Below are 13,146 nucleotides of genomic sequence, written 5' to 3'. Positions count from 1 at the left end.
TTATTATTATTATTATTATGGTCTCCAGTAAATGATTACATATACCCGTTTATGTATTATGTCTGTAAATTGCGTGTATTCTGTTGTTAATTTGCCTGTTTTGCTGGACGAAAAAACCTTGCTATCTACTCCCGAGACCGAGTAAATCAGCTACGGAGTAAAAAAGCCCGTTAAAGTACCTCGCGTCATAAATGGGATTCGAACCCGGGCCTTTTCCACCCGGTGTGGGGAAGACGGTGACGATACCACCGTGCTGCCCGTGTAGAGACAGACTAGGTAGTAGCCAAAGACGGCTTCAAAGTCGCTACCAGGGTATGCCAAGATTTGATAAGAGGAGCTGTGCCTCTGGCAGATTATGACTCTGCCTCCTTTGGTATCTTTCCTATCTCCAGAATTCGCTGATAACCAAGGTTAGTGGTTAAGGACGATATGTCCATGCCGTTGCCAAGCCAGGTTTTAATTAAGACAAAAAAATCGTAATCCACACTAAGAAGTATCAGAGCGCTGAGCTTTATATTTAAACTTCGGATGTTCTGCATGAAGCATTTTACATGTTTGTCGTTGGAGAAGTTAGTCTTGATTATGTTTTTTGGGGTCCTTTCACTGAGAAGAGTAGATGATGGTAGGTGGATTTCCTTAGCACTCGACCTCCTCGTAATGTGCACTTGAATCTGGCTGTGTGAATTGGTTAAATTTCCCTACTCAATCGGAGTGGCAGCTGCTTTTCTTTCAGCCGGTTAAAGGGGACTGCCTGGTTCGCTGCCTAGCTACACTGAGAGGTACACACTGCCCCCATCTGGTTTGGCCTGTGCCCGTTCTTCCTTATGGTCAGCAAAATATGGCATCACCAGGAGACCTGCAGGCCACATTGCTGTGTTTAAATACTAGTCAATATTGGAACTTCCGATCTTGATTTTAAAGGAGGCATAGGATTAATGCCAGGTTTGTACTTTGAAAGGGGTAGCGGGTATATCGAGCTGCTTGAGAAGGGTTACAATTTGTTCCACCGTTGTATCCGGGAATAATCAGCATATGAAATTGTTGGAGGGCATTTTTATATGCCTCCTTCCTCTACGCTGTACGATTTTGTGCATCACGCTTATGGTATTCTGGTAATGGTATGAGCATTGATTGTGTTAAAATTTAAATATCCATCCGTCGCATATTGATCGCCTTGATTTTATGAGTCCAAACACTTTGTAGTGTAGTAGCACGTTTCAGGTGACAGTGGTTCAAACCCACATGACTGATAAATAAGGTTAATGACTATTCATTGTCAAATTGACTCGTTAAATACGAGGGGGTATCAAAAATTTCGTACCCTGACCTATAAAAAACATCAGTAGGAACATTCTGTTTTTAATCTCAGGTGGATCCCAGAATCTGAGGAAGGACGCTATGGTTGACAAAGTGGAGTATCGAGCAGTGATCAAGTTCCTGCATTTTCAGGGAAAGAAAGTTTTGAAAATAGACGAAGAAATGAAAGCTGTGTATGGGCAGAATTGTCCATCCTATGGTACTGTAAAAAAAAGTTAAAACGGGAGTTCCATTGCGGTCGTACAAGTCTTTTACGAGCCAAGAGAAGGAAGGCCATCAACATTCACAGACAGTGAGACAGTTGCAAAAGTTGAGTAGCTGGTGCTGAGTGACAGGCGTATGACAATTCATTTCATAGCAAATGCAGTGGAAACTAGTTATGGGTCCGCCCACAGCAATTTATGTGACCATCTGCATAAGGTCTCCACACGGTGGGTTCCAAGATTGCTGACGCCTTTGGAGAAGCAATATAGAATACAATGTTCTCGCCAACTGTTGGATTTGTGTAATGCGGATGTTGAGAACTTTTGATCGGTTGGTGACAAATGACGTATGCTGGGTGTACCAGAATGATCCGGAGATTAAAGACATGTCAAAGTAGTGGAAGCACGCCTCCTCCCCATCTCAAAAAAGGCAAAGACCACTCCATTCACGAAGAACGCGATGTTATCCATGATTTTGGACAGAAAATGGGTTAGCCTGACAGATTACCTACCTCGTGGTTCCACACTTAACGGAGAATACTACAGAAATCTTTTGAAAAAGTTACGCGATGCTTTGAAGTTGAAAACATGTGAATTGTTAACCAAAGGAATCCGTCTTCTGCCAGACAATTCACTACTCACATGGCTGTTGCCACCACCAACTTTGTTCCACAGTGCGGCTTCGAACTACTGCAGCTGTTCTACTGTCCTAGCACCGTCAGACTTCTTATTGTTTCGAGAAATGAAGAAACCATTGTGTGGACGCCGCTTTGATTCGTCTCAGTGAAATATCAATGAAGTGAAATCGCAGTTTCAGGCAAAAAGTGCGTCCGCACTTTTTGCCTGAAACTGCGATTTCACTTCATCTATGAGCAAGGCATTAAACAACTGATCCGTAGATGGAAGAAATGTGTTATTATACATGGAAAGTACACAGAAAAGAATTAAGGTTCCCGTTTCACCTTTCTAGGGCTATTATTGTACGAACTTTTTGATACCCTGCTTGTATAGTGAACGTTGTACACTGAGTGGACAGAAATCATGGGATACCTTCCTAGTAACAGGTAGGCCCACTGTATAAGGGCAGTCACACGGCGAGGTATTGAGCCCACTAGTTCACGAAAGCGTTCCACTGGTATTTCTATCCATGCTTACTGCATCGCCGTCCACAATTCCGTCGCATTCCTGGGTAGAGTATCCAAAGCGCGAACTGTTCTTTCCACAGCATCCCAAATATGCTCCACAGGGTTCATGTCCAATGAATGGGGAGGCCATTCCACGGTGATAAAATCTGCGGAATACTCTTGGGACCATGTTCTAGTCACCACGGAAATGTCGAGAGGTGCATTATTCTGCTGAAAGAGTCCATTGCCTTGTGGATGCACGACGACCATGAAGGGATGAAGATGGTCTGCAAGGATGGACACGTAGCTTGGACCGATCAGAGACGTATCTAGAGTTCTAGACGTACCAGAGGTCCCAACGTGTGCCATTTGAAAACACCTCAGACCGTTACCGACCCTCCACCTGCCTGAACACTTCCTTGTTGACATGATGGGTGCATCGCTTCGTGCGGTTTTCGACAGATACGCACCCTCCCGTTCGCTCGAAATAATTGGAAACTGGACACATCGGAGCAGGAGACCCGTCTGCAATCGTTCAAGGTCTAGTGTCACTGTTCTTAAACCCAGTTGAGGCGTGTCTTGTGTCATGTAGTGGAACCACATATAGTGCTTTTCTGGGACGGTACGCAACGGTACAGCGTACCAGCACCTTTATTAACAATGACGTGTGACATTTGGATGCAGTGCACTTTGAAATTTGTAATATTCCGTAAATTTGTTTCTCATGTTTATCTACTATTCAGATAAGCTTAAAATTATTTAACTAAATTTGCATTTTTTACTGTCTATTTTTAATATATTTTCTAATTAAAACTGTATAACCATTTTTATAATTCTAAATTACTCAACCGGACCTCTGTTTAATTATTTTGAATTCCCCTTGGAAGTTACATTTAAAATACTTTCCGTTGAGCGAAGAAAATTTTCATATAGCGAACGGATTAGGAGAGAATTAACTTGGATTAACAGTGTTCGCATTTATGGCCTGCAGGCAATTTAGGCAATTAGTGCTGCTGCGTGGATTAAGAGAGCTAAAGCATTCTACAGCTTAGTGGTACCTGATAAAACATATCCGACCACTTGTTCCACATACGGAGGGGTCGCGCTAGTGAAGAGTGAGCAGATCAAGGTGTATTCCCAATGGGCTGTGCTCCACCTTCTACTGCAGTGGTGTCCAACCTTTTCCTGTGCAGGGCCATATTCAAAAAAATTCAAAGTTAGATTTCTTTAGTGTGTTATATTTTACATATCTTGTTGCATGTAAAAGTAAAATTGAAAATATTTGAAAATTTTATTAAGCACAATACACAATTACATTTACTGAACAAAACATTTAATGAGAAAATGTTTTTGATAATTAACGAAAGTTAAAATGCTGTTTTAGTTCACTTTCCTCGCGGACCGTAGGCTTGGACCCCTTTGTGAATCAACCGTAAGCGCTCTGTTCGAGAATTAGAAAAGTGATTTTCTTTTACCCCGACAAATAAACATCTGTTCTTTCGCGGAAGTGCGTTAACCACATTTTCCGTAAATTTTCCCTATCTCTGTTTACTGGGTCACAGTACCTGAATATCAGAATGACACCGATAATTTGGACAGTTTCAAAAAAAAAAAGAAAACAAAAAAAAATTGAAAATTTAAGAACTAGTGACAATACCGACGACGAGAGAAGGAAAACGAGGATAACGAATGTATCAATCCGTCTAAACATGAACTGTTGGCATTTAGTGAAAGTGAAGTTAGAAAATTGTCAATTAAATTACAGTTAAATGAAAGAGATGCAATTCGTGGATACCTAATTGATAAGAAGGTTTCAGAAGAATTGAAGCATTTGATGAACGCTCTGAGTACGATACCAGTTTCATCGAGTGAATGTGAAAAAAAGATTTTCACAAATGAATCTGATCGCCAGCCCAACCATCGAAGCGCTGATTGATGACAAAAACAGTTTCTTCACTACTGTTTCTTAAAATTGTAAGGCAAACCACTGACCCGCTTCAATCCAGCAAAATATGTCGATTCGTGACTGCTTCAGAAACGTCATTCAGCAACCAATACACAAAGAGGAAGAAAAGAAGTCAGCATAGGACAGGGGTTGGCAACCTGCGGCTCGCGAGCCGCATGTATCTCTTTTAACATGTAACTGCGGCTCTTTAACTTTACAGCTCACATGAAGCACAATTTGAAATGGAGTCAGAAGACTTAAAAATCAAGGACATATGGAGTGCAAGACTAAAATGCCTTAAAAGTGAAAACTAAGGATTTGGAGAGGCAAAAGGCTGGACCCATATATAAATTTGAAAATATTTGAGTTTGGACTTCTCTCAGTGTTTGGTTCGACGTATTTCTGCGAGCAAATATTTTTGAACATGAACTATATTAAAAATAAATCAATAAACCCCGTCGTCTGAACCATGCGAGCATGTTTAAAGCTCAGCTCGTTTAATTACGACATACTCGCATGACATTGAGAGACACTTGCTCAAGAAGTTCACCAGCAAAAGGCGCCTCCGTAGCCAGGTGGAAAGGAGTAGCAGTGGGTAGCACACGCTTCTTGATTAGACCGAGGTTCGAGCTCTTCTCCACCAAATACGAAGGATGCGGAAAGGTCAGGGAATGACCACCGCATATTCCCGGAGCAATATGGCCTTGGTTGCTAATGCTCCTAAAAACCAAATAACACCAGCAAAAGTCACATTAATTGGTACCTAATTTGTTTGTTTGTCACATTGTTTGTTACGTTTTTTCAGTATTAATAAATAATATTTCAAAAAATATATTTTTTAATAAACACTTTCCCACTCTATTCCAATTGGTCCTTGAGGTTGTCACAGACATTCTCTCAGATATGCCAGACAAGCTGTTCTTGCTACCTAGGAGTCTAAAACGCTGATGGAACTGATATTCGGGTGACACTCAAGTCAAAGTGGACCCAATTCCGGCGAAGTCCGGACGGTCTATGACAGCCAAATCCTCTGCTTGCACCTTCACGATGGTGGGACTGTTAGTAATCCTGGGTATAACCTTCATGCACAAGTACATGGTGGGTGACCACCCAGGTGTGAACCAACGTAAGCAGGGGTCGAGGTGTGGCGCCCACACCACATGGAGGAAAGCCGCCCCTCTATGTTACCAGGCAGTACTAGGTGGTAGATGACTCTCATCAACCGGTGAAATACCACCACTTTGCTTATTGGAGGCTTGAAGTGGTGGAACCCATGTTTAGTCTCTAGAGCTAAGTTCCGGCCAACCCTTCCCTATCTCTTCCATCATGCAGTATGATTGACGATTTTTGAGGTTATGATTAACATCGTGGCGAGATCCAATATTCCTTACATTTCGAGGGTACAGCTCTAAAACGGTGTTCGCAGGCCGGCCGCTAGTTAGTACACCGGACTGAACCTATTGGTAACTCTCTAGGAAGCTTCCGGATCAGCTAGTGTATAATCTTGCTACCTCTACTCTGCCAGACAGTGACTGGAGGGAGTCCGAGTAGTGTGTATACGGGGAGCATTGTCGAGGCCACGTTATGTCAAGGATCTGGGTATATTCTTACCACATGTACGCCATATCCAAATATTTCATTACTTCATACAGCATGTCCCACCCACTTTTTCTTACTATTGAATACACCATGAATTGTCAAAATAATAGAGCAAGCTTTATCTGCGAAAAGATCTAAACCTCCCAAGGACTTCCTAATTCATTTCACAAATATACGTGGTCTCAATTCTAATCTCAACGATGTCCATTTCCACTTGCAGACTTCCAAACCCCATGTACTTTTTCTGACTGAATCTCAGTTATCAGTTGATTCAACTACTGCTCATCTCAGATGTCCAAATTATTTGCTGTATGATTCCTTTCGCCTCAAAGGTGGTACTTGTGCATATGTCCGTTCTGATATTCCCTGTAAAAGACTTGGCAATTTGGAATCTCCTCTCTTTGATCTTCTCTGGCTTAAAATCTCTCTACCTCATTGTGTAAAATTCATCTGTTGTCTCTACCGTTCTCCCAACTCCACTAATCACTTGGAGATCTTTGACTTCCTCTCTTTGCAACTTGACTTTCTCCAGTCCAACTTTCCTAACAGTGAGGTAATTTTCCTTGGTGATTTTAACGTTCACAACTCCAGCTGGCTTCCGTTTTCTAGTCACACCGACCCAGCAGGTCGAGATGCTGAGGCTTTTGCAATTACTAATGACCTAGCACAGATTGTTCATTTACCTACAAGAATACCGGACAATCCTAATCATACAGCCAATACGCTTGATCTTTTTCTCACAAACAACCCTTCTAAGTACAATGTTGAAGTGAGAGGTCCTTTAGGCACTTCAGATCACAACTTGGTGATTGTTTCTTCTCCAATGGAACCTTTATCTCATGCCTATTCCCAACCTCGTATTGTTTGGCATTACAAGAATGCAAAATGGGATGACCTGCGAGACTTCTTTTCTTCTTTTCCTTGGTCTGATTACTGTTTCAAAACTTCTGATGTCAACGTTTGCTCAGATCGTGTCAGTGAAATTATTCTTGCAGGAATGGAATCCTTTATCCCACACTCCACCTAAAAATCTCGTCCTTTATCTAAACCTTGGTTTTGCAATAAATGTGCTAAGGCTGTCCAAGAGAAGAACGTTGCATATCGTAATTGGCTTGTTTCTAATTCTTCAGTTTCATTTTATGCCTACACCAAAGCTCGCAACAATTGTAAAGCAGTTATTAATCAGTCCAAACTAGAGTTTGAACAGGCTAAGAGTAGAAAACTTGCTTCTTGCCCTAATGGTAGCCGAGCATTCTGGTCTCTTGCCAAAGCAATTGGCCGCAACTTTTGCCCATCTCTGCTCCCACCTCTGTCCAAACCAGATGGTTCTGTTGTCACTTCAGCCAAGGATAAAGCTGACCTGCTAGCATCCCATTTTTCTTCGAGCTCATGTATTAATGATCTTGGTAAAACACCTCCCACCATCCCTAACACGCTCCATTCAATGCCTCCTGTGGTCTTCCGTCAAAAGGATATCAGAAGGATTTTGATGAATCTTGATGCTAAGAAAGCTCCAGGTCCTGATGGTATTTCTCCACTTGTTCTCAAAACCTGTTCTCCCGAACTTACTCCTATTCTTTGCTGCCTTTTTTCACTTTCTTATTCCAAAGGTGTTTTTCCTTCTGCTTGGAAATTTGCTCATATCCAGCCAGTTCCTAAAAAGGGTGACAAATCCCTCCCATCCAATTATCGTCCCATTGCAATTACTTCTACTCTTTCTAAAGTAATGGAGAAATCAATTAACCTCCAACTCTTAAACTACCCAGAAACCTTCTGTTTGATCAACGATGGCCAGTATAGATTCTGTCAGTGTTGATCCGCTGATGATATTGCTGTTGACATCTCAAAGGATTTCGATCGTGTTTGGCATAAAGGTCTTCTAAACAAGCTTCCATCTTATGGTTTGCCAACTGTTTTTAGTAATTGGTTATCCAGTTTTCTCTCTGATCGCTCACTGAGGGTGATGGTAGATGGCTCTCTGTCTTCTAACTTCTCCACTAATGCCGGTGTCCCCCAAGGTTCAGTTCTTTCCCCCACTCTTTTCCTCTTGTATATCAATGACCTTCTTCCTGTCCATAGTTTTGCCATACTGGAAATCCTATCCATAGTTTTGCCGATGATAGCACATTGCATTCAACTTTCCATTTTGAGAAACCTTGTCCAGCCCAATCAGCTTCAAGTTCTCGAAAATCTGCTGCCAATTCCTTAAATGCTGATCTTCAGGTAATTCTTCAGTGGGGCAAAGACAACTTAATTGATTTCAACCCTTCTAAAACTCAATCTTGTCTTATATCTCGCAAAAAGGATTGTTCTGCTCCTATGATTATCTTTAGTGACACTCCGATTTCAAGGCAAAATGATATATCTCTTTTGGGGATTACCCTGAATTCTAATCTCTCTTGGCACAAGCACTTTACAAATATTGCTTCCTCTGCATCTAAAAAACTTGGTTTTCTCTTTCGCTCTCGGCGTTACTTTTCTCCCAAACAGCTGCTTACTCTGTATAAATCGCAAATCCGCCCTGCCATGGAATATTGTTCCCACATCTGGGGTGGTGCCCCCAAAACCTCTCTCAGGCTTCTTGATTCCATTCAGAAGAGGGCAGTTAGGTTAATTAATGATTCATCTCTAACAGAGTCTCTCCGCTCTCTTTCTCATAGACGCACTGTTTCTGCTGCATGCCTCTTCTACAGAGACTTCCATGGGCACTGTTCTTCTGAACTGGCTTCTATAATTCCCGCTCTCTCTTTCAAAACAGTCCGAACACGTGCCGCCACCAGCCAACATCCATTTACTGTCCAACTTCAAACCCACAGAACCAACTTTTCATCTTCCTTGTTTATTCATTCAACTGCAGTTTTCTGGAACAACCTTCCTTCATACGTATTTCCTGAAAATTACAATCTACAGAAGTTCAAGTCCAATGTCAACAAATATCTTCTTTCGTCTTCTCAACCTCCAACCCAAGCACGGTACTAAGTACTATAGGTTATAATACCTCTCGTGTTTGGGGTTCTCATAAAAAAAAAAAAAAAAAATTCTTAAAAAACTCTCGCCCCCTCTCAGCTTGAGCTGAGGTGCGGCCATTCGGATTCTCTCTCTCTCTCTCTCTCTCTCTCTCTCTCTCTCTCTCTCTTTTTTTTTTTTTTTTTTAATTAGATGAAAAATGGCTCTTCACTCAAAAAAGGTTGCCTGGCATAGTGTGTCGGATGAGAACTTAATAAAAATTTGGAATATTCTACAAAAACTTTATCATGAAATTATTTTTACTTATGTTACTATTTTTTACTTATTTTACTCACATTTTATTTATTTTTTTATATACTTGAATAATAAATTTATGCTTAATAAACTGTGTTAATATACTTAATTTGTTGTTCTTATTCTAAAAACATTACTAGTAAAGTAACAATATCAGGAAAAAAAAATTTCAGGGTACTTTTCATATCCTTGGAATTTTCAATTTTTCCTGATATCAAAGAATGAGTAGCGGCACGTATTTTTTTTTTTTTTTTACAAAAAAAGCACTATATATATATATATATATATATTACCAAAGGTTTGCAGGACGACATAGTACAATAAATAAGTATAGGGAAAAAAAAAAAAAACACTGTCTTCAGGGGCTATTTTGTTAAGCACTTGTAGTAGGCGGCTTAAATGACTATATCTTTGACTGAAATCAGTCGCACTATTACTGTTGCAAAAAAGACGACGGACAGAACTCCTCCCTGAGGAGCACCTATTTTGCAAAATAGTTTATTTTGTACTTATCTTAACATTTTCTTGTCCTTGGGTTATTTAATACGGCGTATCATTTATCTTATACTTATTGTATGGTATAAATTCTCGTAGTATTGGTTAGTCATCAATTACCTACTATTGATAATACTCTCGTTATCTGCTATTATATTTCTTTATTTTTAACCCAGGCAGTTATTCTTGTGTATACTTGTTACTCCTGCAGAGGAGTTTAAGAGGAGTTTAAAATTAAATAGTTTGACAATGAATAAAATCGTTAACCATAATTAGCACTCACCCAGCTTTTAACACCAGTCCACTCTAACTCGTATTTCCATTACTGTATTTTCGCGCTTTTGCTACTAATGTTGAACACCAGTTCAAGTACACTGAAAGGACAGAATCCAAGGAATACCTAGTTCCTGGGCAACTCGACGCTGTCACCCCTCTGGCTAGTGGACGAACACTCCGCTTGGCAGGTATATAGGTACACTGCATCACTGTGATTCATGTAGACGGTAATTCGATGTCAGTATGGATAAACGTCGTGAGTTAACCGAATTTGAAAGAGGGATGATAGTGGGTGCCCGACGCATGGGTCACTCTATCGTGGAGGTGGCACAGAGATTGCACTATTCTCGTTCGACAGTATCAAGAGTGTATTGGAAATACGCCATTTCCGGAATAACATCTCATCGAGGACAGCGCTGTGGGCGGATAAATGTGGTGGATGAACGTGGTCGTCGACGCATTGTTTCAGCCAACCGGAGAGCGACAGTGGCACAAATCAGCGCCGACTTCAACGAGGGAGGTGCCAGAAATGTCTTCACTAAGACCATCAGGCTATCGTTAGCAGCAATAGCTTATGGGAGCCGCCCACCAACCACAATCCCATTGCTAACACCACGGCACAGGACTCCACCCCTCAATTTGGCGAAATAACATCGACACTGGATGTTGGATGATTGGAGACGGGTCGCATGATCCGATGAGTCCCCGTTTCCAGTTATTTCGAGTGGACGGGAGGATGCGTATCTGACGGAAACTGCACAAAGCTATACACCCGTCATATTTTTTTTTTTTTTTTTGGTAGTTGTTGGCGCATCGGCTTCTGTGGCCATAGTGCACCTCCCAAGGTTTTTGCAGTACTTTGATCACGGAGGGTAATGGTCTCGGTCGTGTTCAACTGGCACAAGGTTCGGACCATTAGTATATCTAGATGCATCTCTGAACGGTTCAGGTTACGTGTCCATCCTTGCAGATCATCTGCATCCCTTCTTGGTCATCGTGCACCTACAGGGCAATGGACGCTTCCAGCAGGACAATGCACCTCCCCACAGAGTCGTTGTCGCTACAACATGGTTCGATGAGCATTCCGCAGATTTTACCACCATGGAATGGCCTTCCTGTTCACCGGACATGAACCCTGTGGAGCATCTTTTGGATTTTGGGGAAAGGTCTGTTCGAGCTTTGTATCCTCCACCCAGGAATGGACGGAATTATGGACAGCTGTGCAATAAGCACGGATGGAAATACCTGTGGAACGCTTTCTTGAACTAATGGACTGAATGCCTCGTCGTGTAACTGCCCTTATCCTGGCGAAAGGTAGGCTTACCAGTAGGTGTCCCATGTTTTATACTCACTCAGTGTATATTTGGCATTGAAACATTATGAAACATTATGAAATTTACACTTACATCTATATAAACTCCTAATAAATTGTACTGTTGACCTGGAGGTCTATCGCTCGGTAGATACCTGTAGAATTCCACGTTGTTCTTGTACCACTTAACTGAATATAATTCATCTCCCTCGAGGTCGAAATAACAGTGCATCCAAACAGCATCACCCAATGTAACCGCACCAGGAACAGTAAGATTGAGAAATTTCAGTCCAAATGAACCTGAAATTAAATTGCAAATGTTAGCGTGTTTCTGTACTGTGAGGCACACTTTCTTTATACTAAGAATATTATTTTTGTTTCTTTCCAATGCACTCACAAAGTGAAAAACTCATAGGTGAATTAAAACACACACACACACACACACACATAAAACAACGAAAGCTATTTACGATAAAAAATTCATTCCAAGTCTGAGTTCAGTTGGGCTTGCTGTTTGGAACGCAGTATGAGGTAACTAAACCATGAGCCATCAATATATGAGGGGCGTTTGAAAAGCCCGTGGCAAGGGTAGTAGAACAGTGTTAAAAATTTCCGTCATTAATGTATCACATTTTAAATAGTAGCCCACCATGTTTCATGCAGTTTCAATAAAGTTTTTTTTTTTTTTTAACAGAGAAGGTCTTGAAGTTAACAAAGTTGTCTGAATGCGAAAAGACTGACAAAAATCAGTCACCGAGCTGTCAACCAATATTTTAATTGTGGACAAAAAGGAGCTAACGACAAAATCACTTCATGAGGATATAGTTACAAGATTGAGGGAAGATGTCTCTTCCTGTTCCATTGTTAAGAAGTGGCAATAGAATTTAAACGCGGGTGGAAGAGCCTAGTTTCATCCATAACGATGACCCACGCTATGGATGAAGTGTCGGACTGTCACTCGTCGATCATTCATCACCAGTCATGCACACTATCAGCAACTTCTGGAGTGATGGACGTTGTTTTTGTTGTAGTGTGGTTTTTAGGAACATCAGCTATTAAGGCCATATTGTTCCGTATATATTATCTGTAAATTTTGTGTGTTCTTTGGTCGATTTTCTATTTGCTGGACACACTACTTCCGGTGGGTGCGGGATTTTTGTGCATGAGGCACTTAAAATAGAAGACCAGGCCCAGCACCAAGTGAATATGGGCGGCCATTAGGGTCTATTCGCCAACGGGGAGCGGCTGTGCAGGTGACAGCTTCTCCCTGATAGCGAAGAGACCTTCCATACAGGTCTATTTTGCAGAGGTTCTGCACAAAGTCAACTTAATCAGGTGGAGATAGACGGAAGTCTAGGTGCCACCTTAGACATAATAATAATAATAATATTTGTTGGACGAAAAACCGTGTTGCTTTCGCTTGAAACCGACTTACTCAGCCACGTTGTGAAAAAGGCCCATAAAAATTCCTCTCGTCATCAAACTCTGGTCTTTTCCACCCGGAATGAGGAGGACGGCTATTCTACCAACTGTGCTACCCACGAGGGTGTGATGTACATGAATACCACTTAATACCAGAGATTCTCGCTATGAAAAAGGAATCACACTATGATT

At 41.4% G+C, this 13,146-nt stretch overlaps 1 protein-coding gene across 1 annotated transcript in view; it reads right to left on the bottom strand.

The window, feature by feature from the left end:
* The window catches only part of LOC150091119 (uncharacterized), a 994,562-nt gene that overhangs the window by 334,183 nt on the left and 647,233 nt on the right, over positions 1–13,146 (bottom strand). The window contains exon 3 of the mRNA XM_090382033.1: positions 11,627–11,832. Coding sequence (XP_090238159.1) covers positions 11,627–11,832 — 206 coding nt within the window. The remainder of the gene's footprint in view (positions 1–11,626; positions 11,833–13,146) is intronic.

The sequence above is a fragment of the Mastigoproctus giganteus genome, chromosome 1 (genome assembly GCF_048544385.1).
Source record: "Mastigoproctus giganteus isolate SK-2022 chromosome 1, ASM4854438v1, whole genome shotgun sequence".
NCBI classification, from domain to species: domain Eukaryota; kingdom Metazoa; phylum Arthropoda; class Arachnida; order Uropygi; family Thelyphonidae; genus Mastigoproctus; species Mastigoproctus giganteus.
The sequence above is the reverse complement of the archived record's forward strand: the minus strand, read 5'-3'. Positions and strand labels throughout refer to the sequence as shown.